This window comes from Leucopleurus acutus (genome assembly GCF_964270905.1).
Source record: "Leucopleurus acutus genome assembly, chromosome: 7".
Classification (NCBI taxonomy): domain Eukaryota; kingdom Metazoa; phylum Chordata; class Mammalia; order Artiodactyla; family Delphinidae; genus Leucopleurus; species Leucopleurus acutus.
The window spans coordinates 52786225-52810788 of record NC_139150.1 but is presented as its reverse complement, the minus strand read 5'-3'; the positions used below and the strand labels follow the sequence as shown (position 1 = coordinate 52810788).

Here is a 24564-nt window from a genome sequence, read left to right as displayed (position 1 = left end):
AACTTTTCCAAATTACAGTTCTGAGACATCAGATCGACTGTGGAACAAAAGCATATTCCAAAGTTTGTTCCCTCCATCAGGCTGGCAGTTAAATATTGTACAGAGCACATAATTTAGATTGCATTCCAATTATCTTCAAGTGCTGAAGGGCACGAATCAATCACTTTGGCAATTAAATTCTGGGATGTCACTAAATGTTTAGGAAGGGAAGGATTCTGAAGTTGGCAGAAGGACCAAAGGAACAGGAAGAACAGAAAAACCAGGCATTCCGGAACTCACCCTCCCACCGTTTAGTCTTACAGACACCCCAATTTTACAGAGCTCCTGCCTCAACCATGATTACAATACTAGCAACATCACAGCCCGTGCACACCTGGCTGAAGTTAAACCAAAAACACCTGACCCCTTGGGCTCATCAGACGTCTGCCAATTTAGCTCTACTAATGCTTGCCCTCACACATAAATAAAGATGTTTTTCCAAGAAATTATCAACGTGAGCCAATTACTGGTTATATGCAAATGCACACACACACACAGACACACACACACACACACACAAAATACGTAAAAGAGCACTATTATCACCTTGGGCACCCCATGGGAAAGCTATAAAATGGTAATGGACATAATTTTTTTTTTTTGCGGTACACGGGCCTCTCACTGTTGCGGCCCCTCCCGCCGCGGAGCACAGGCTCCGGACGCGCAGCCTCAGCGGCCATGGCTCACGGGCCCAGCCGCTCCGTGGCATGTGGGATCTTCCCAGACCGGGGCACGAACCCGTGTCCTCTGCATCGGCAGGCGGACTCTCAACCACTGCACCACCAGGGAAGCCCAGACATAAATACCTTTAAAACCACCATTAGTATTCTCTTCCACACTTTCTAAAGGGACCATTCCCTGTTCAGGGGAGCCACCTATTGCCTTGAGGAGGATGAAGATACCGTGGTAAGCAAAGACGACGAAAAAGACAAAATGACACCACCGACTTCCAAAAGAGGATTTGCGAGTCTACCATCAGGCAGCAGTCTAAATCAGGCTTCCTTGATGGAGAGGAGTTCCCTCAATTCCAAAGGCTCCTTGTAATCAGGAGCTAAGCCAGGTGGGCAGGGATCCCCAGAACTGCTCTAGAAGCCACAGTGAAGAGCACCATGGCCAGGCCACATGTGTATGGGACGTTGCTGTAAGACAGGAAGGCAAGATAGAGAGCCTTCTGCCCTGGGAGAAAGGGAGCTGAGAGGAAGAGCGGTGAGAGATCAGCCCTGAGGATATTGCTGCCTGCAGTATTTGTAAGCCATCGAGCCAGCCCCTCCCACGCGGATGAGACCCCAGTAATAACTCTACACACTGAAGCTCAGTGGAGCTTCCTGGTTGGTGAGCACACTGATGTGCCCGGGGGGATGCCCCCCGATTCCATGAGGAGACGGCAGGGAAACTGTGTCCCCTCCCACAGATCCTCCTACGTCCCTCTTCAGTTGGCTGGTCCTCCTGATTTGTATCTTTCATAATAAAACTGTAACCACCAGTAGTGCTTTCCTGACCCTGTGATTCATTGTAGCAAATTACTGAACCTGAGGGGGTCATGAGAACCCCTGAACTCAGAGCCCGTCAGTCAGCAGTGCAGGTGGCGCAGGGACACCCAAAGTGTGGCTGGCATCGGAAGTGAGCCCGGTCTTGTTGGGGAAACTGAGCCCTTTAACTTGTGGGGTCTAACTCTGGGTAGTTCGTGCCAGGACTGAATTGCAGTACGCCTAGCTGGGGCTGAAATGAATACTCACCCTTCAGGCTCCAAGCCTGGTATATTTGGGGGGTTGGCGCAGGGAGCAAGAGGTATGAGGCTATAGACGTATCCGGGGGCACATTTACGATGAAGGCATTAATGAAGCGTGAGCTTTAGGACTCTCACTTGACAAGCCCCTCCCGAGGCTCTGGGAGGGTCCCTCACTGTGCATTCATAGGGTCAGATACTTTGACAGAACTTGTAAACGTAAGACGTTTCTGTATTGCTTGTTTTAAAGACCTCCCTGACCCTTCCAACCATCAGATTCTAGAGGCTTCAGGCCTGACAACCCCCTGGCGGTGAGGCAGCGATTTTTGCAAAAAGGGGCTGAACTCTCTTGCCTGTTCTAGCACAGTGGGTAGAAGGCAACCAAGAGTCTGAAGATTCCCAACGAGGGCACAAAAGAGCTGAGAGCACTACAAGACCAGAGAGGCTGACAGTCTTCATGGGACTTCAGACCGCAGGAAAGCTGACCACTAGAGCCTCGGGCCGGGACCCCAGACCTTAACAGCACATGTCATCAAAGACGCCAAAAGAATAAGGTGGGACCAGCTGCACGTCAAGACCTCCAGGGACAGAACAGACCAGTAGTCCTGCGTTGAGCCCAGCAGAGATCCACAGGACAGGATGCCTGCCCCAATGCCATGATGAAACCCTAGCTTCTCCGTCTATCCAGATGCCACCTTGGGGAGGAAGATGGGAAGGAGCTCTGAGGAGAGGAGAGAAGAAGCGCATACAGGGCATGGATGTTGAACTGACTATTCCCAAAAGATGAAGTTCACCAAAGAAATTTAGGTTTCCTCAATGGAAACTGAGATTCCAAAACAATTTTTTAAAACCTTAAACAAACAAACAAACTGAGCTGTGTTTGAAACTGTGATCCTCTTCATTTAAAATAACATGAATACAGAACAACTTTTTTAAGTCTTCCAACTAAACAGATTGTCTAAAGGACACTGTGGGAATTTTTAGCATACTATGATTATATAATAAAACCTGTTTGTGATGAAGCCGTAATACAATTTTCACAGAAAGTGGCCACAGCACTTCAATTCAACCTAAGTGTTCTGAGGCGGCGACTGCAGCCTCATCACCAAAATCTTACCTTCCTGGGCTCACAGACAGACCACATCTCCCACGCCCCCTTATAGCTAATGTGGCCACATGCCCGAGTTCTAGCCAATGGGATGCGAGCGGAAGCGACAGAGCTCCAGGCAGGCCTGGTCCTTAGAACTCAACACGCACCACTCCATGCTGCGCTCCCCGCTTCAAGCTCACAGGGATAGGGATGACTAAGCTGGACAGAGACTCTTCAGCCTGGATCCCTGAACGGCCACGCGGAGAACAGTTGCCCCCGCCAACCACAAACACCCACCTTGGGCTTCTATGTGTGAAACAAAATTCAACTTTTTTGGACAGGCCCATGAATAGGGCACGTTTAGGTCCATCTGTTGCAGAAGTGAACGTTACCCGAGGCTATACTCTTATACATCAATCCAGGGCTATTTCAATCTGGCAATCCATGGGCCCTGACTATTTGCACACAGAAGTCCTAACAAGATCCAGCGTGTCAACAAATCAGGAAAGCAAGTATGTCGGCAACTACCAAGAATACTAGGAAGTTGGAGTTGAGCCGTGACAGAAGAACAGGCCAAGAAATTCAAGAGCCCGGGGGAAATGAAATTAGTATTTACTTGTGAACGCATCACAGAAGTGGTAGCATTTGAGCTGGGCCCTGAAGGATGAGGCAAGTTCCAAAGAAAGAGGAGGGGAGGGGAGTTCATTCGAACTGCAAATGAGTCCTCGAACGTTTCATCCGGTGGGAGGTGATGCTAAAGACAGACAAAATATTGTTCTGTTCACCCCAGGGAACAGGATGAGAACCAGCGAGGAGCAGCTACCAGGAAAGAGGATATTCGTTCACAGGGAGGAAGAACTAACAGCTGGGGCTGAGCACGGAGGGGTCAAAATGCAGACGGAATGCAAGGCGTCTCCTCTACTGATGGCCAGCCTCTTGGCGGGGGCGCTGCAGAGAATGTGATCTAAGCACGGGGTGCGGAGCTGTCCCGTTCAGCTGCCTCCAGCTCTGGGGTTCTATGGGTCTGCGATGCCTCCACCAAGCCATCTTGGTACAACATCGCCAGGAGAAAGGAGAGTTACTGCAGCCCTGCTACAGCATTTCTCACGCAACAGTCCGGGCCAACCTCCCTTTCAAGGCTGCGTTGCCTAGGTTCGCCCACTGTGTTCAATCATCGGCCGGTGGAGACGATCTCTGCACGTCCAGGCCCACGAGAAACCCTTGAATAAAATTTTATTACCACAAAAAGCTTAACAGGCTAGTATTAAACAGGATTTCTGCTGGTGAACAAGAAAGAAAACGACTGCAAGCATCTGTTTTGAATGCTAAGGCCAGGAGGCATTCTGCATTAATTGCATGGCCTGGTTAACAGCAAGTTACCAGCTCACACCAAACATGGACGCACATTTCCCGGAAGATTGGATTACAAAAAGCTATATTACAATAAAGCTGTACTGAGAACAGTTTCGTCCTTCTTGGGTGACCTGGTATCTTGCAAGGCACCTTAAGGTGAAAACTATGAACATCAATTTCATGGTGTAGTTTTGTAAAACAAACTAGTTTTCCATTTTTAGACGTGCACGATATAGACAAAAGGATGTGAATCCAATGAAGAAACACCACCTAGAAAAAAAAAAGGGAAGTCTACTAGATACACAGATACTATCCTAACATTACTGGTAAATTAGAAACTTTCCACTTTCCTCTTCTAAGGTTATCGTTTCATCTTCACAAGCATTCATTGAGTTTCTACTGTGTGTTAGCATGGTGCTAATCATCAGTGATATAAACTGAATGAAGAAGAGAAAAAATGAGGTATTCTAACCGTGAAAACTTCCTAAGATTCATAACGTTATTTTTTGAAGAGCATTTGCCACTGATTATTGAAAAAATGATAAATCCAGCTACCTTCTTGCCCGATAAACGAGATTATTTTGCTTGTAGTGTCTAGAGGTTATACATATATAAAGACTGACTTTAGAATGTTGGCCTAGATTGTCGTCTCATCTCCTGTAATATTCCAGGTATTCAAATTATTGCTTACATAAAAGAGAAAGGGAAAAGAATTTTCCCAAGCTCATAAATGAATATTAAAGTAAACCTCTTCCCATTATAGAATGGGTCTTAATTATACAACTACAACCTCACAACAGTGAAACAAAAGAAATCCATAAAACCATATTCTGAGGCCACTGGAATATTTGGATGCGACAGTAATACGGTCACACAGAAGTTACATTTCATATGCCATTGCTCAACCGTAAGTATGAGCAATGCTTTCTTAGTCTCTTTCTTTTCAGGATACCACAGGCTTCAATCTTTTCGAAATTTAGGTCATGCCTCTCTCATCATACAACATCCTGAATAAGTCACATCTCAAATGGTGCCAAGACCTGTCCGCCTTTGATATCCAATCTTACAATACTTCCCCCATCGCTTTTTGACCCACCTACCTACTTACAGCCCGGGTCCTAAAATCCATGTTTTACAAAGCTTGCGAACTATATTCCCTTTCAATAGAATGAACAACTCACAAAAACAGCTTCTATTTTGTTTGGTTTTCACCGAACCACCCTTATTATTTCCAGCACGCATTTACCGGCGCTGCCTGGAGCGCACATCCCTGATTGTTCTGTCTTGGTACTAAGTCTGCTCCCAATAACAGACATTACGGCTAAACCTTCAAAGGGAAGATTCACACTGGCCTCAGCCTCACACACGTGGCTCCTGGGAGCATTTTGACATTTCTGAGCTCGAACATTAGGAGATAACATTCCTCAGTCAAAATGAGAAACTGACACTTTCCAAAGCAGAGAAAACAAAAAACAAAACCCCCAAAGTACAGAATACTGTTTCCAGTGTCAGTGACCCGAGTCCCAGGCCCTAGTCTGCGCTGGCGACGGTCAGATCAGATTGAGCTGACGTCGAGCCCCCACATGCATCAGCGCTCACTGATTCTGTTATTTCTAGTCAGCCGTGTGATCCTGAGGAATCACCTAACCTCTCGGGGCCTCAACTGCTTCGTCTGTAAAACCAAGAGAGTACAAAGGCACCTTCCAGCGCTAATGTTCTTCGGGTCTAGGAAATAACGTGGGTAGAAGAGGCCGCGGTCCTGAACGCTCTCTCTGCGAGACTTGCAAAAGTGAAACTCCGATTAAAGACCATGAAATGAGGGGGGACAATTAACAAGTCCTCTAAGGCCCTCTTCCACATTTTGATTCTAACTCCGAGAGAGTGAGGCATGACCAGGCGATCGGTCATAAAACATTAGTGGGTCTCATAGCTCTCATAACCCTGTGTTTCCAAAGGCCAATTCTGCTCTTGCAAAACAATTCTTCATTATCTTCCAAGGCCCTGCCGTGAAATGTAGAATGACTCCACTGCAAGAGCAGAATGACTGTATCTATGTTCAAGAGGCCCTTCCCCTTCTATGGGCAACTGGTCCCTCTCAGACAGTTCTAGCCTCAGGCCCCTGATTTCTCTGAGCCAACAACACTCCAGGTAGCAAGAATTCGAGAAAGCCACACCTACCCTCAGCCACTGCTTCTCTGTGAGGGCGTCGCTGTAGTCCACGTCCCGGCGCTGGCGAGACCCCCTCCCGAAGATCTTCTCCTCCTCTTCTTCACACGTCAGCCGTTCCACCTCGGCGTCATCTTTAATAATCCAGGAGGGCAGCTCATCTTCCTCCATCAGGCGGGGCTTGCGTTTTGGGTTCCGGGCATCCTCCCTCCGCCGGTCCATGTCCATGCGCTGGAGGGATGAACAGAAGTGTCACCAAAGGGAAAGGGGATTCGGTACGGTGTAGACTTGCAGCACATAAGTCTTCACAAGTCACCTCCTATGGCTGCAGGGTCCCTTCAGCTTCTCCCATGGAGCCTCTGTATCCTGGCTGACTTGTTCTAGCTCATCCCCAAGGCCCAAATCTCTTCCCTTCCCCTGTACCCATCTTTGAAATTTACTTATGCACATAAAAAAATACTCTTTAAAAAATTCCTTTTCTTAGTCTATGTGGGTGCAAAAGCTTCCCCTTAAGTAATAGTGAGAAAATTCAAATTGAGGATGTATTTTAAAAATGATTACAGCAGGGCTTCCGTGGTGGCACAGGGGTTGAGAGTCCGCCTGCCGATGCAGGGGACACAGGTTCGTGCCCCGGTCCGGGAAGATCCCACATGCCGCGGAGTGGCTGGGCCCGTGAGCCATGGCCGCTGAGCCTGCGCGTCCGGAGCCTGTGCTCCGCAATGGGAGAGGCCACAATAGTGAGAGGCCCGCGTACAGCAAAAATAAATAAATAAAAAATAATAAAAATGATTACAGCATAAATTGATAGAACATTGTAAATCAACTATACCGCAATAAAAATGAGTTAAAAAAAAATGAGCCCTGGTGATACAACTCATTGCTGCACTGGTATAGAAGTATTCTTCAAGCATATAAAGGGGAAAGTTCATTAAGAAAATTTCCTTTACCTCAATAGGGTTCATGCTTTTAATTAAAGAGCCAGGAAAAAAAAAATCAGCCACCCAGCGTCACTATAAAATAGCCACCCTCGGTTGGACTCAGACATGTGGGCACATAACTGGTTTATTAATCAGTTGGCCATGAATGCATTGAATTTTTAGTGCACCCTGGGCTCTGGGAGAGGAATGTCCCTCAATTCTTTAGCTTTCAAAAAGCTTAGCTCTTATGAAAATATCATGCCACAGTGACAGACCTCAAAGGTAATCTCATCTCAACTGATATAAGTGAAATGGCTTCCTTTCAACAGCCTTCAAAATGCCTATTTCCCCACCTCCTGCTTTCTTTTTTTAAAATCCAGTGCGCTAGTAAATAAATTAAGTGCCACATACTTGCCTTTAACCTATAACTAAACAATTTGATGGTTAAAGAAAAACAAATAAAACCTCCACTGAATTGTTATATACGTTCGTTATATGTATCTATCACTGGCTAGACCATTTCTACAAGCGAACAGACCATTAACCATTAAATGATTTACCTTTTCCCTCTTTCTTCCTTCAGTTCTACCGTACTGAAACAGGGATTCAACATTAATTTTTTCTTAAGAGCTGAGAGTGGTAACAAAATGTAAATGAAATTTCTATTTAAATCCAAATTCGACCTCTAGAATCTATTTAAAGTTCAAAGTTACTTAAACTATGCTTCAACATTTTTGGAAATCATTGTATTCCCAAGATGGGGTAGGCTTGGAGCATGGTGGAGTCCTATTGGTAGATAAATGTGGCCGTTCTGTTCTGTCATATGCTATAGTTAGCTGGAGAGGCTGCTCTTAATCCTGCCTTCCAATGCTCTGGATTCAGAAATGGGATCCACAAAACCTTCATAATTAGCACACAGAGGATGCCTTGTTAACAGCACAATCTAAAGAGGGGCTTCTCACGGTAATCTCCTAATAGTTACTAGATAGCTATCAAGAAAAATCATTTTTTTGTTACGGCACTACACAGAGATGATAAAATACTGCCACTTCAATTTTTGGTTATACGATTACCATTTCCTATACCGAGGACTTGTAAAATGACTTAGGCCATGCATTAGTCCACAACTGAGAAAATAAATCTCTTCTAATACAAAAGAAAATAAATTGCACTTGCTTTTTGTTTTTTCTTTTAGGAAAGACCCCCCCCAAAATATTTTTGATGCAATTTTTAATAAGCTTAAAGTTCTCATGATTGTATCTCTTCCCAGAGATTTCCGCTTGCAGAAGACCAGTACAAACTTTGAAGTTGATATTCAACTAAGCATAATTAATTATTCAGATACTACATGAATATGTTTGTCTTAAGACCCAATAACCTTATGCTAACAAGTACAATTACTTTTAAAAGTACTTGTTGCCTTTGGCGGGAGCAGGGCAGCTTGAAAGCTTCATGTTTGTATGTTAGCAAAATGTTTCAGATATGTATCTTGACCTGTCAAAGATCTCTTTTAGGTAGAATTCACAGGTAATCAGTATAAGAGATAACTTTCGAAGTCACATTTTTTAAAAGGAGAAAACAAGAAAAATGTTCGAAAGAAAGGTTTTATTTGAAAGAGACTATCTGCTTCATGTGTGTTATTTAACTACAGTGCCTATGACATAAAATCAAATAATACGTCTGTATTAATTTTATATAGGGAGCTAACTTTTTGTTTTTGTAACAGTGGATAAAGAGTTTAAATATTCCAACTCCAAATCTAGCTCACATTCCATTCTTGTTTCTCACTACAGTTTTTAATCTGACTGAACTGGCAAGGATTCAATTTCATTTCCTGCCCCCTGGTGGAGGTGCTAATGAATAGTGAATTGGCCAAAGGCAGCCGGCTGACTGACGAGAAGATTTTAAAAAACCAACACAAAGCAAACCAAACCAAAGTGAACTGAAAATCTGTATTATCCAGAAATGAGAAGCCAACCTTTAAGAAACAAGCACAACATTCACAAAATCAAAACGCCTACAGAGGAGTATATTCCCTAACCAGCTTCACCTGTTCCAAGCCTGATATTCCCAAATTAAAAGAAGACTGTGCCTTGGCCAGACATCCAATTTTTTTTCCCTGAGGCTTTCAATTTCTACAAATACCCAGCCGGAAAGGCAGAAAAGAGAAGTACTCTTTTTCTCTTATTTCAGGACTGCTGATGGAAATCTCCATCTCTGGGCCTAATCTAATTTGTATAATGGCAGACAGCTTATCCTTTCCAAGGGCCTCGAGAGTATCTGAGGCTACAGCAGTGCTGAATTATTGCCAATCAGTGATCATCCAGGGAAGCTGAGGGCCTCTTGCCTCGGTGTTCCCTAGTAATCTACATTTTAATAAGTTCCTTAAAGAGAGAAAAGATGGTCTATTTCCTACGTGTATCTCTAATCTCCCCAAACAGAGAATAATCTATAAAGGTGGTGATTGGCAGTATGAGTTAAGAAATTTAGGTTTTATGAACACCCTATGTCGAACATGCTGGTAAAGTCGTTTTTCTGTTATTTCTCTTCAAAATGGCCTTAGCTGGGTAGGATGGTTCATTTAGGAGGGGAAAAAAGTACACATCCCAGGGTAGGACTTATTCCCATGGCTACCTAAAAGTTTCCAGAGAAAGAATGAAATGTCCCTTATCTTGAATCACTGTGTGTGAGCACAATCATTGTTCCCAAAAGTCACAAAACCACAAAAATAACGTCAGCCTCCATGCAGCTGGGGTTCCCTTCTCAGACTGCCTAGGCTAAAGAGGTGGAAAATGCAAACCCTGTGGGTCCTATTTGGCCCAGGGCCGTATTTTGTTTGGCTTGAAGTGTTAAATACTAATAAAAAACTGAATTTAGTTGCAAACATTTTGAAGTCCGGAGACTGAATATAAAAACCTCACTTTCTAGCTTCTCTTGAAAATTTGGAATTTCTGGCTACATGGGGCTTGCAGCTCTGTCCCCCCGAGACAAAGCAACTCCCATTCACCGTTCACCACCATCCCCTCACCCCTGTCCACTTGCTTCACTCTGAGACCTGGGGGCTTCAAATTTGGGACCTCTGATTTGGGGGTTCCTCAGCATTTGACCACCAGAGTTACAGTTCACATTTATTTACTCACTCCACGGTCAGACTAAATGTTAGAAAGATCAAAATGACTGAAGGTATTGGGGGGGAGCCTTGCAACTTTATACATCCTGACCTCCTCACAAGGCCCGAAATTTTGCAAGTGCCACCATTCGTTCAATAAATATTTATTAAGCAACTACTACGTGCCAGAAACTGTTCTGAGTGTTGTGCATACAGAGATAAATAAATAGCTATAGCAAATGCCTTAAGAACACAGTCAAATGTGACTTCTGAGGGCCTCCCTCACCAGCCAAGGGGGTTGCTCCCTTCCCTACTGACCTTGAGGCAGGCCACACACATAATCAAATTCGGGTTTCGGCAAAATGGCAGATGACTACGTATCTTGGAACGTCAAGGTTGAAACCATGGATGTTAAACGGTCAAATGTCAAGGTTCTTTTGCATCTGCTTTGTACCAGTGAAATGCAACCAGTTTTGATCTTTAAGTGAAGTCTACACCTTGATGCACATCTGGAAGGTTGCTTAAGCAGGCTCTCTTCAACAATAACAAGAGGCAGGACTATGTCATTTTAGTTGCTCTCCGCCCCCCTGCTGCGCCCCCAGGGAGCATATTTGTTTTGATTGCTAAGGAGACAGCTAGGGAATAGCTGTGAACTCTACCTAGAGGAGCAGGGCAGGTTTCCTGAAGGATGCTGGCCAGGATCAGAAATGAGCTGGAAGTGCGGGGGGGGGGGGGGGTGTCTGTGGTAGGCTGTAGACCACATGGCCTGTCCTGAGGACGCAGCTGCTGCGAAGCCGTAGCCAAACGCTTCCATAGAGAGATGCGGGCCTGGTATTACTGCCCATGTTCAGTTTTCACGAGAAGCCAGAAATCAGGATTCTTTTTGCGTTGGCAACGGATTCGAAATTTTTAAAAAAGACATGGCATGGGCCAAACAAAATATGTCTGCAGGCTAAAGCCAGGCAATTTGCAGGCTCTGAACTGAAGGAAAGGCCCAGGCTTCACAAATGAAATTTGGCCAGGGCACACAGGCCCCAGACATCTTGTGTTTAACAGAAAAGGAGGGAGAGGAATGAGGCATTTGTTTCCATGATTTTCTGTAACGTTACCATAAAAAGATCAAATTCCTCCTCTCGTCGAGCGATCATTTGGTTCAGAGTCTCATCGTCGGGTACTTCATCTTCTTCCTGGGGTTAAGACCAGAACAGAACAATTTAACAGGCTTCCGGAGAGAGGCTGGACAATTGGGCTGAGGTACTGATAAGTAAGGTGAATCAGTCCTCCAGACCAGTGGGACCCCATTTCTCAAGCCAGAAAGAAAACAGAAGGGTCACTGGGTATAGTACTTGCCATTATTATTTTGCAAGTGATTCAAACCATCTTCCCAGAGCAAAATCTGTTTAGGGAGGAAAGGTGGTGCACTCTCTAAGACATACTGGTTCTCTCGGGGCAGGGGTGTACCTTGATTCCCTTACTTTTAGAACAAGTTAGAACAAGTTATGTCTCCCCGCCTCAATGACCTCATCTGTAAACTGGGCATGACATTTCCTTCACAGAGAAGATGTAGGATTTAAATAAGGAAATCCCCATGAGAAAGGGCCTAATATTAATTCTTTTAATTCTTTACCTTATCCCCAACATAAATGCTTATTTCCAAAGCTTTACAAAGGACATGAGTATGTGAAACTTAGTGGCAAGGCACCAAGCAAGACCATAAAAATCATACACATATGTGTGTGTGTGTGTGTGTGTGTCTCGAATACATAGCCTTTAAAATATGTTTAATATGTATTTCGGTGGGCACCGTTACGCTCATGTTAGAGCTGTGGACACGACAACTCAAAAGGTAGCAATAACAAAACCTCCACAAAACTCTTCTTAATGAAAATCATTGAAATGAGGTAGAGAAAGCAACTACCTAAGGCCTCACATTTTCATTTGCCAGTATGTTAGACCAAGGCACCTTATGGCTCTGAAAATTCCTCAGAAACCAACAGTTCTCAAATTTTTTAGAAATGTTATGCTATGATTTTCACACTTTAAAAAAAAGATTCTAAAAGTTGGGCAGATACTACAGAACTTACCGCCCAAAATTATTTTTATCGTATGTCGAGTGAGCTTGTTAGAAATCAAATGGGGAGTTTCAATGTATCAGCAGAGGGACGAAAGGGAAACCCAGAACTTCAAACATCCAATTTCCCAAATCCTACGTTCAAAACAAGGCAACCTGTTCTAGAAAGAGGACGGGCGGCCTAGCAGCTTAAATGAGATGACTCTGCCTGCTCTCAAGATAATGTCTTGTGCACCGTGTCAGAAATGAATGCAATTCAATCAAGTAAAAACTGATGACTCAAGATAAGAATCACTTGTGAAAAACTTTCTATGCTAGTTCATCTCTAGATGGAAGGCAATCTGTCTAAACACATTATTGCATTTCATCTGACAATGAAATAGACGAGCTGGGAGTGGGCTGAGACTTTAAGGTACAAAGAATTCGGTTAATGTATCCACTGGGGAAAAGATGTCCTGCTTCTGCCCACCCTATTCCTAGGGCCACGTTATCCCCTCATCACCTATACAGTGTCGGGTTGGACTTCCCCCAAGCCCAAGATGAAAAGATGCTCTTGTAAACTGGCAAGAAGCCTGTCTACAGTGGCCTGGCCTTCACAGAGAACAAGTGGGCCATAAATCTTCCTGGGTTCCTTGTGCCCGAGTGTTCCATGGTCCGTCAACCATGGTGACGGCTGCCTCTGATATTCAGGACCAGAGCCCTTGACTGCAGGCTATCAGTGTCCCCAAACATTTTCATATCAGGACACATGCCATCCAGAAAATGATAACATCTGTCTGACACACGGAGAGCCTGGAAGGGGTGTGGAGCCCCAGCCAGGCTGCTCACAGTTAGAAGCCACCGGCGCCGGATTGCACTGCAGGCCCCACCTGGTGGCCCGCAAGGTTAGCAGACATTCGTCCTGTCCAAAATGTCCATAAGACATTCGGTTCACGCCGAAAGGTTCTTGAAATTTGGTCCCATCCAAAACATCCATGAGGATATTTGGCCCCTGACAAGTGGTTTTGGATAGGATCAAATATCGAGGACCCTTCGGTCCGGATCAAATGTCTGATGGATGCTTTGGACAGGACCAAATGTCCTGCAGGGGCCCTCAGGACTGGGAGGGATCAACATCTCCCTGAGGCTTAGGAAGGTTGGAAAGCTCCAGGCAACCCTACACTCCACCTAAACCAGGCTGGGGACCATCTTCACAAGGCCTACACACAACAAAAAGCAAAAACATCATGGAGACTCCTGGCTGGGTATCAGCTCTGCCCACACCTGCTTTGTGACAATATATATCACTCACCCTAGTATTTCATTTTTAAAATTTCCATGTGTGCAAATACCAACAAAAAAAAATCACCTGAAAATCTGATTCTAAATGTGTATCAACTATTTCAATTTTGAGAATCAAATCTGTATCAAATATTCAACTTCCAGAATCAGACGTGGTAAACTATTTGAGATCAAAATTTTAAAAACATGCGTGAATGTATGTGCATATGCATTTTTCATCACTTTAGTGAAATCTAACAGATAACTAATCAAACATATAAGACTGACAAGTGAAGAGGTATAACAGAAAAGGGCTCTTCAATTTGCAAAAAGATTCATTTCAGGATGACTTTAAATATCAAGAACTACTTCACATTTCCACTTATTTCAGAAAAAAAAACTACATGAGATTTTTGAAAGAATTTGGTTTATAATTTATAGAAGATTTCAAAAACATCCTACTTAAGGCAAAATCAAACTACAGTTGACACTTGAACATCTGGGGTTAATCTATGTATATCTTACATGTAAATTGTAAATCGGCTGTCTGATTCCTCTGCACCCATGGAGTTCCTCTGCACCCATGGAGTCAAGCAACTCTGGACCCATGTAGTGCTGTAGTACTTACTACAGAAAAGCATCCACATGAAAGTGGACCCACACAGTTCAAACTGTGCTGTTTAAGGGTCAACTGTATACCTAATATACGCAATGAAAATAGTATTCCACATGAATAGATAAGATAAACCCATTCTTCCACTTATGAACATGGGCACACCAAACCAAATTTGTCCATCCCAAGCCAATTTTATGGTAAGGACTGGCACTGGTATTTTGTTCAGTTTTCTAGACTACATAAGAACTATGTCTTTTAATCTATTTCAAATCCATCTGGGGATGAAAATTTAGTATAGAATTACTAAGACTGACAATCTAAAAAAACACAGCTACCCAAAGATCCCCTGAGAGAAACATAATCAATGCACTCTTTGAACAATGTTGGCAAGTAAAAAGAGATTTTTTTTTTTAGCCAATAATTTTCTCAGCCGTTGGTCAGCTCTTACAGGAGCATTTGGAGTGGAGGTTAAGGTCACTCTTTTCCAGTAAAAGTATGACTCAAAGAGCTAAAGACAGCTGTGAGGGCTTATCCTACAAACACACTGAAGTGCTGTGATCCCTGATAAAAAGGCAATAGAGACAAAGGGCTCTGAAGGATGGAGAAAGAAAAGGCAAGGAGTGACCCTTCCAGCTTTGTGTTGTCTCATCTGGCAATTTTGTTCCTGCAAGTGGCCTCTCTGCGGTTCTGCATCTGGCCTACAGAGGGCAGCACTTACAGTACAATCAAGCATGCAGGCTGCACCTCCCGGCAGAAACCAGGGAAGCATTGGATGGCCAAGCCTTCAGGTCCCTCTAGCAACTGCTTTTTAGACACTCGTTTGGATGTTTCACAGGCTTTTTGTGCTTGGGGTGTAACAAAGCAGCTAATTCATTCATTTTAATTCACCCCAGCCCAAGAAATTCTTTAAAGAACAAAGAGGTTCTTCCCAATCCTTGCAAGACACAAGATCACTGATTTCACAGACTTGGCTTTCTGGGATACCTCATTTTCCTCTTCGTGCTCCAGTATGGCTTGCAGGAATGCCCTCCGCTCGTGGCTTGAAGACTTCTGATCAAACATGCCTGCCTGGATCACTTTCTGATCCACATTCAGCTTGTACTTGGCGGCTGCGAGGATCTTTTCCTCCACACTGTTCACAGTGCAGAGTCTCAGCACGCGGACCTCGTTCTGCTGGCCGATGCGGTGAGCGCGGTCTTGTGCTTGCAGGTCCTGTTTGAGAAAACCACGTGTTTGAGGGCCACTGTGCCTGGATTAGCCTAGCAGACAGGTCACCCACCCAAGAGGGAACTATGGAAGCGTTCTTTAACCCACCTTCACTAATGCAAGATTCTGCTTACATTTTCAAAATATACAAGCTACCTTCTTCGGAAAAATTCAAGGTCATTCCTAGTTGAGGGAAACTGGGTTCAAATTAGCCAACTGAAATACACCTCAGGTTTTGAAATCCAGGTCTCAAGATGTGTGTGTGTGTGTGTGTGTGTGTGTGTGTTTAATCTGTCCCTAGGTTCACCATCAGATTTGTCCCTAACTAAAAAAAAAATTAAATAAATAAAAATAAATTTGGTGTCAGAATTATGACTTGGATATTAACTAAAACTAACCCTAAGTTGCAAGGTTAAAGGAAGGCGTTAAAGATGATTTTTAAGACATCGCTGAATTACACACACATACATTATACACATAAACAGACACTGTTCATACAATGATTACCCATGTAGCAAATTTCCCGGGATCTAATTCCATCAAAGACTCAATCTTTAGTTCGGGGAATGAAAAGGGTTGCTAGCGGAGTAGTAAACTGGACAACTTTGGGGGCATAGAAATTTAGCACTATGTATCAAAAGTGTTGAAACTGGGTATGGCCCCTGACTCAGAAATTTCAATTCTTGGGAAGGTATCCTACGGGAATAATCATGGATATGCACAAAGACTTACATAAGGATGCACCTCTCAGCATTATATATCATTTATAATGTTTTTTTAAAAAAGCAGAATTAAGTAAACATTCAACAATAACAGATTGGTTAAATAAATTACAGTTTTTTACTCTATGTATATACAACATAGTACATTAAAAATTATACTCTCATTTAGAAAACTTAATGATACATCATAAAGCTATAATAACTGAAAACTACAAGTTATATATGAGTATGTACATTATGATCTTATGTGCATACATTTATCTGTACCAAGAAAAGACAGGAAGGACAAATACCAAGAAGCTAATAATGTTTATATCTGCAGGTATTAAGATTATAGGTGTTATTAAATTTTCTTCATTTTACTTTCATGTGGTTTGGCAATTTTTTTCTGCTTTGAATGTATATTACTCTTATAATTAAAAAACGAGCTTTTAATGAAATCTTTAAATAAAAACCGTCATAAAGCTATGAAGCAGAGTTACCTAATCTTAAGGCTATGCCATAAAAACTTCTTGGTACATCACTTTTGTTCATTCTGGTCCAGGTGATGATCTCTCCAATGCTAATTAGCTGTTTCCATGTGTCCCCCATTAGACCCGTGTACATCTTTAGGGCAAAGGTCTGTCCCCTGCATCCTGCATCCCTGGCACCCTCTTTTGCACAGAGCTGATACCCTGCTACAGCTGTAAGACCATCGTCTTGACCAGATGAGTTTCTTGGTCACCTAGACCGCACAAGGAGACAACAGGCTGAAGTCTGCCCAGGATACCTGTCTTTGCTGCAGGGACCTTTACAATTAAATGACTAATTGGGCAAAAGGTTTTCCTCAGAAGATATTTGAAGAAGTGACTATAAATATGGGAGAGGTGAACCATGAATACAGCTGGGACTCATCCAAATTAGATTATTTTCCAAAGAGGAGAAAGTGAGGTGGGTCATTAAAATCCAAAGGGGGGGGGGCGGGGGCGGCGTGGAAACCCTAAACTTCATTTTCTGTTGGAGCCCTGAGCTCAGTCATCTCTCTCCACACATCTTCCCCAGAATGGCTGAGCAGCAGCCACGCTGGCAAGTTCTGTGTCATCAACCTCCTGATTATTTCCTAGAAAAGGGGTCACACACTGCTTCCAGAATGGGCCCAGTGGTAAACAGTCCAGGCTATCTTGGCCAAGAGCAAACACTGAGCGACTGTTCTCACCAAGAGGCTGATAATCGTTTTTCTTTCTTTTGCAATTTACATTTTTATACTTTTAAATGTGAGAACCATGCTTTGCTTTCAGGTGGTCCAAACTCAGGTTGCGGGCCAGACTCAGCCCTGGGTTGCAGTTTGCTGACCCCTGTCCTAGAAGATGCTGATAACCCACAAAACACTAAGGCACAGGTGGCAGCAGGTTATGCCAGGTGAGGAAGTAGAGGGCATGGACCATCTACCAACAGCGTAACAAGTTCTTGAACCCCTGGGTGCTTACAGCAATTAGTTTTTGCTTTTTTTTTGGTGGTGGTGGCAGCAGTGGTGTTTTTTTGGTATGTTTAAGATGATCTATCTAGGGACTTCCCTGGTGGTCCAGTGGTAAAGAATCTGCCTTCCAATGCAGGGGACGTGGGTTTGATCCTTGATCGGGGAAATAAGATCCCACGTGCCACGGGGCAACTAAGCCTGCGTACCACAACTACTGAGCTCGTGCGCCTCAACGAGAGAGCCTGCGTGCAGCAAACTACAGAGCCCGCGTGCTCTGGACCCCACGTGCCACAACTAGAGGGAGAAAACCCGCACGCCACAACTGGAGAGAAGCCCGTGGGCCACAACGGAAGATCTCGCATGCCTCAACAAAGGATCCCGCGGGCCGCACAAAGACCCGACACAGCCAAAATAAACAAACAAACAAGCAAACCCAATAAACAAGACAAAAAAACTTTAATGTAAGATGATCTATCTATTTGAAAAATAGCAAAAATGACGATTTCTAGGCTGAAGAAGTTTACGCAAAGTAAGCCTGTGGGTCCCTAAGCCAAAAATGGGGGGGAGGTATTACGACGAAGAAAGAAGCGTTGTAATCACTGAATGGATTATTCACCAGTTCTGAGGTCTCAGTGGTCTGAAAGCCCATCATACTGATTTAGGTGTGATTATAGCTGAAGACAAGAACACAGCCTGAGAAAAGGACCTCCAAAGTAACTGTGTGGTTGACCATTCTGTAATTAACAACACAGCTCCAGCTTCATGGGTTAAAATGAATAAAATAAAGTGCCAACCCATGTTTCTCATAACAGTTTGGGAATGAGAGTCCTGAAAGTCCCGAGGGGTTTTAGTGCTACTCCTACATTCATATGTTCTATCTTTGACTTTAGCAGCGACCTCCAGTTAGCAACTTTAAGGCCTGTATCTTCAATCTGTCAACCTATGTCAAATAAACCCTATTTCAGCCATGTGTGTTAATTTTGATTCAACATAATAAAGAATAATTACAGGGGCTTCCCTGGTGGTGCAGTGGGTGAGAGCCCGCCTGCCGATGCAGGGGACGTGGGTTCGTGCCCCGGTCCGGGAAGATCCCACATGCCGCGGAGCGGCTGGGCCCGTGAGCCATGGCCGCTGAGCCTGTGCGTCTGGAGCCTGTGCTCCGCAACGGGAGAGGCCACAGCAGTGAAAGGCCCGCATAACACACACAAAAAAAAAAAAAAAAAAGAGGCTGGCATAGAGTGAGGATCCAATAAATGTTAGCTGTTTTATGTTGTTTTTATCTCGGAACATTTTTGGTTTGTTTGTTTGTTTTGCGGTACACGGGCCTCTCACTGCTGTGGCCTCTCCTGTTGCGGAGCACAAGCTCCGGACGCGCAGGCTCAGCGGCCATGGCTCACGGGCCCAGCCGCTCCGCGGCATGTGGGATCTTCCCGGACTGGGGCACGAACCCGTGTCCCCCGCATCGGCAGGCGGACTCTCAACCACTGCGCCACCAGGGAAGCCCTTGGAACATTTTTGATTTATCCTTAACCAAATATGCTTTGCTCAGCAGCAATCCCAGGAGATGGGGTAGGGGGGTAGGGGGGTGGGGGGATGGCTTAAAACTAGGCAGAAACTTGAGTCTTTGTCCCCCAAACTTGAACTCTTCAAAGGTACACCAAAGGCGTGTGTAAGAGATCTCAAGATCTATGTTCCAAGGTAGATAAGAAAACAGCCATAATAATGTGCTGGGCTATTTTCCCTTTGAGGAAATGGTCCACTCGTTTAGAAATGTGCTCTGCCCCATAAATGTATATGAGGGAGGGAACTGCTAGTCTTTCAGTTCCTCTCCAGGAGGAAGGCCTGGGCACCCAAGTCAGAGACATGCACACCTGATGAGGATTCCAGTCGCTGTCAAAGATGACCACGGTATCAGCTGCCTGGAGATTTAAGCCCAGGCCTCCAGCTCTCGTGCTCAGCAAGAAAATGAAATACTGGGACCCAGGTTCATTGAATTTCTTCAGCAAAGCAGCACGATCTTCAGACTTGGTGGTGCCTGAGGGGATAAGAAAAATAAATTTGACAATTAACTCCTGTCTGAAAATGTCACAGAGTTAGACAAAAAGGCCTACTTCCTTGAGAAACAGACTCAGACTCCTCTTAGTATTGGTGAGGAAATCCTCTAAGGTTTTTGCACTTTTGAAAGGAACTTTGAACATCTTGCAATTAAAAAAAAAAATTAGAGAGATAGTAAGAGACTTTTCTCTAAATAAGAAGGAATACTCTGTCTACTACTCATTGTTCCAAAATGTTGAAAAGAGTTTAAACATTCTGACTGGGCATCTGTGAAACTTACATATCCTATAACATTCTTATGTCAACCTAAAACTTGGTGGAAACATTTCCTGAATTTTTTTTTTTTTTTTTTTTTTTGTGGTACGCGGGCCTCTCACTGTGTGGCCTCTCCCGCTGCGGAGCACAGGCTCCGGACGCGCAGGCTCAGCGGCCATGGCTCACGGGCCCAGCCGCTCCACAGCATGTGGGATCCTCCCGGACCAGGGCACGAACCCGCATCCCCTGCATAGGCAGGCGGACCCTCAACCACCGCGCCACCAGGGAAGCCCCCTCTGAATTTATTTTTATGCTTGAAAACACCAAATAATTTAACACACACACACACGTGCCTAAAAGATTGATTATAATGGCTTAAAGCTACTTTGCCAATAGGCTTTAGAGTGAGGACTTGTTCATGCCCAAGAGAATGGAAACAAAAGTAAATCTATTTCTACTGTATTTTACCATTCAGATGGCTACTGAGCATGATCCGGCTGGTAAAAACATAAAATGTGAATGGAATATTTTTATCCTTGTTAGCAAGACTTGAAGCCAAAATAACTCAAAAAAAAAAAAAAAGGAATCTCTCAGTTGGTTTCTCATGCTGACATTCTGCTCCGCTGAGTTACAAGCTATAACCATACAAAGGAGCATGTAATACACCTGGCGATGGCTCACCCCATGGTATCTGATGAGACTCCGAAACAGTGAATAAGCAGAGAGTATGAAACCCCAGAGAACAGTACTCACTTTTAGGGCACCAAGGTACCCAGACTTGCATCCCAAATCAGCCCCTCAATCACATACAATGTATTTGTAATGTATTTACCTGGCCATTTCATGAACTGCATTGTGGAAAGGAAAAAAAACTACCATATTCCATCTGAATATATTTCACCAGAAAAGTGTAGCTGCAGAGTTCTGAAAAAGGTCTTAAGCTGTTGGGACATATATATGTATGTTACATGATAGTCCCTAACCACCTGTTGTTGTACAAATATTATTTCTACATGGTGTTTTTTTCTAATGATGAAAATACACCGAAAATTTATTTCAGAGCATTAAAACATCTAAGTGACTTCAGCTAATGGAATCGAGTTACTGTGGAGGTTCAAGTGCCCAAACATGGGGAGATCTGTTTTTCATATTAATAAAAACAGTAAGTACCCTCCTGAGGAGGGAAAAAGAACATTCCTGAATACAGCAAACGGGGATTAGAAACAAGGGGCTTTGGGAGTCCCCATTCAATGAAGCAATGTTCTTTAGAGCTCATTCTACTTTCCAAATCAGATTTCAAGTTTTGCAACCTGGTCAAATCCTGCAATGATGAATTGTAAGAATTTAGATTTGCGGGGAGGAACGTGAAATGTGTTTTGTTAAACGAGGTTTCAAACACGTGGTGCCCTTTTTTCTCTTATTTTCAGAATTGGCTTTCTGAGATCACGATAAACTATCTGTTCACGATGCTAATGGAAGACATGTGCTGGTCTATCATGAAACCATTTTGCTACATCATTTGCCCAGGTGCAATGATTTTTTAAAAAAATTACTCACATAGATTACTGGTTCACATATTTACCCTCTGCCTTAAAGTGAAGGAAAAGCCAAAGAAACCAAAAAAAAAAAAGCGAACACTTCCAAAATGGTGAAAGGAGTTCCCAGAGATAACGGTATAGTCGTCCCTTTGTACCTATGGGCTGTGCATCATCCAGGGATTCAATCAACAGTGGATCAAAAGTACTCCAAATTCCAAATTAAGAATTCCAGAAAGCTCCAGAAAAGCATAATTTGAATTTGCCAAGCACCAGCAACTATTTACACGGCCTTTACATTGCATTAGGTATCATAAGTAATCTAGACATGATTTAAAGTATATGGGAGGATGTGCATAGATTGATTACATGCAAATACTACACTGGTTTTTTGGCTTGTTTGTTTTTTTAATTTTTGGCCATACTGCACGGCATGTGGAATCTTAGTTCCCCGACCAGGGATCAAACCTGCGCCCTCTGCATTGGAAGGCAGAGCCTTAACTACGGGACTGCCGGGGAAGTCCCACTACACTGTTTTATATCAGGGGCTTGAGCAGCTGCAGATTCTGGTATTTGTGGGGTTCCTGGAACCAAGCCCCCACCTTGGATACTGAGGGACGAGGGACCAACTGTATCTATTTTCTGACATCAGGGTACAAAAACTGTGCATCTATATACTAAGAGGGTAGAAGTTCACTTTTGATCCACTGAACTGAAAAATAATCAGTTAACAATTACATGCATTAAGATATAAATAAAACGAATTAGTGGATATGCCTACTTGGGATGAAATAACACTAAATGAAAAATAAAGCACTGAAAAACAAAAGGGATATCAAAATTATCTGGTCAAAAGAGTTTTCAGGCCCTATGCTAGACACTTCAAGCAAACAGACGGACCATATTATCTGGTGTGTATTTAAATCATATATGTAGCTTGGAACTTGACACATTATAAAGCCAGGAAAAAATATGATTGAATCACTTTTCATGCAAAGCTATGGCATTTCTCATTACAAGGTTCAGAATTTGCTGGGTTACCATTTCCATTAGTCAAAGGTTCTCCAAGCCAAGATCTCTGCTGTTCATCAGCAATCTTTGGGACACTGCTCAAGGAGAGTCAAACTACCGTGTCAGGGTTTAGCCCCAGCCAAAGAAATGCTGTTTGTAGGTAGGCACAGGATTTAAAGTGTATCAAGTCCATGTTCTTATAGGTTTTAATGTAGAACATAACCAAGCATACAATTAATAATAAGGGCAACTGTGATGAAAACTGCAGATTTTGCCAGAAGGAACACACTGCCTGGCTTTCATGATTAGTCACTTTAACTTAGTTTCAGCTGCTTTTGGAAAATGTTGTCTTCTGGGATGTAACTTCATCACTTGCTCTCACTCAAAAATCATTTCCAGTGAAAACAAAGACTATAATGGAATCGTAGTTAAATCTATTCATGCAACCATAATCTCTGCAGAAAAAAATCTACTTAACTGTCATCAAATTTTTTTTCCCCTGAGGTCAAAAATCTGGGACATCAAATTCAGCAATGAAAATCTGAAGTCATTTTAACAACTGGGTTAAGAGGGTGGTACAGCTGGCAGTGTGTGTACCAATTTATCCATGTGTATGTCGACTGTTTGCCATCAATTCTCTCTAACCCCAGAACAAATGGCTGCTGTTTTTTCCAGGTAGAAGCCCATGCAGCCTTCTCAATGGCGTCTGTAACACTTATTGGAACTTGTTTACTTGCCTCCTCCAACCTAACGGTAAGGCCTTTGATGGTAGGATCAGTGAGTAGCACATTCTCTTGAAATGGCCTGGTCATTTTCAATCAACCAACTTACAATTTTTGAATTCAGTTCAAAATCAGTCTTCAAATGTCTCTAGGAAAGCAAGCTGCATTTTCAGAGATGGAATAAATCTTGCTGGATTTGCTAAAACTGATTCTAAACTAATTTCAAATCAGAGACATCTAAGTTAGAACTTGATGTCACCATTTGCTTCATGTGTAACCTATGACAAGTTAACTCACCTCTCTAAACCTCTGTTTTCGCATCTATTAAATGGGATCATATTCGTACCTGGTAAGAAGGGGATAAGAGAAGCTTGTTTGTTGAGAAAATTAAATTAATAATGCTCATGAAGTGCTTAGCCTGGCATCCCACATGTAGTAGGTCTTCCATAAACATTAGCTTTTACGACTATTATGATTATAACAATAAGGACAGCAACCAACAGAATATTAAAGATACTCTCTCGGGACTTCCCTGGTGGCGCAGTGGTTAAGAATCCGCCTGCCAATGCAGGGGACACGGGGTTGAGCCCTGCTCCGGGAAGATCCCACATGCCGTGGAGCAACTAAGCCCGTGCACCACAACTACTGAGCCTGCACTCTAGAGCCCACGAGCCACAACTACTGAAGCCCGGGCGCCTAGAGTCCGAGATTGGCAACAAGAGAAGCCACTGCAATCAGAAGCCTGTGCACCGCAACGAAGAGTAGCCCCCGGTCGCCGCAACTAGACAAAGCCCGCGCACCGCAACGGAGACCCAACGCAGCCAAAACATTTTTAAAAATTAAATAAAAATAAAGACACTCTCTCAAGCTGGTAAGAACACATTAGAGAGATTTGTTTCAAGGAAATCACTTCTTGCCAGTTTCCCAGACTCTAACATTCCAAGGTCACAGTCCCAAGAGAGCTGAGATTCCAAACGAAATGCCACAGAATAGTAAACAACAGTTCTACAGGACACCTGTGGGGGGCTGTACATCCAGGGAAAATAGAGCTGGCCGCCGCCCCCCTCACTCAAGCAGCAGTGAAGGAGGGCTTGCCTTTCCAAGGAAGAATGCTGACAGAAGGCTGAACTTACCCCTCACAGAGAGGGAGGAACCAATGCAGCAGGTCAGAAGATGAGACACAAGGCAGATTTGCCAAAAGACAGACTGTGGTTGACGTAACTGTGTCATGAATTCAGAATTAACATTGACTTAA

At 43.6% G+C, this 24564-nt stretch overlaps 1 protein-coding gene across 5 annotated transcripts in view; it reads right to left on the bottom strand.

Annotated features, from left to right (window-relative positions):
• The window catches only part of SMARCA2 (SWI/SNF related BAF chromatin remodeling complex subunit ATPase 2), a gene marked incomplete at its 3' end in the record, with an annotated part of 195861 nt that overhangs the window by 58912 nt on the left and 112385 nt on the right, over positions 1–24564 (bottom strand). For all 5 annotated transcript variants that reach the window (XM_082842155.1, XM_082842154.1, XM_082842156.1 and 2 more), the window contains 4 exons: positions 19603–19766; positions 15332–15559; positions 11510–11587; positions 6387–6605 (listed from right to left, as the gene is read on the bottom strand). In XM_082842155.1, coding sequence (XP_082698281.1) covers positions 6387–6605; positions 11510–11587; positions 15332–15559; positions 19603–19766 — 689 coding nt within the window. The remainder of the gene's footprint in view (positions 1–6386; positions 6606–11509; positions 11588–15331; positions 15560–19602; positions 19767–24564) is intronic.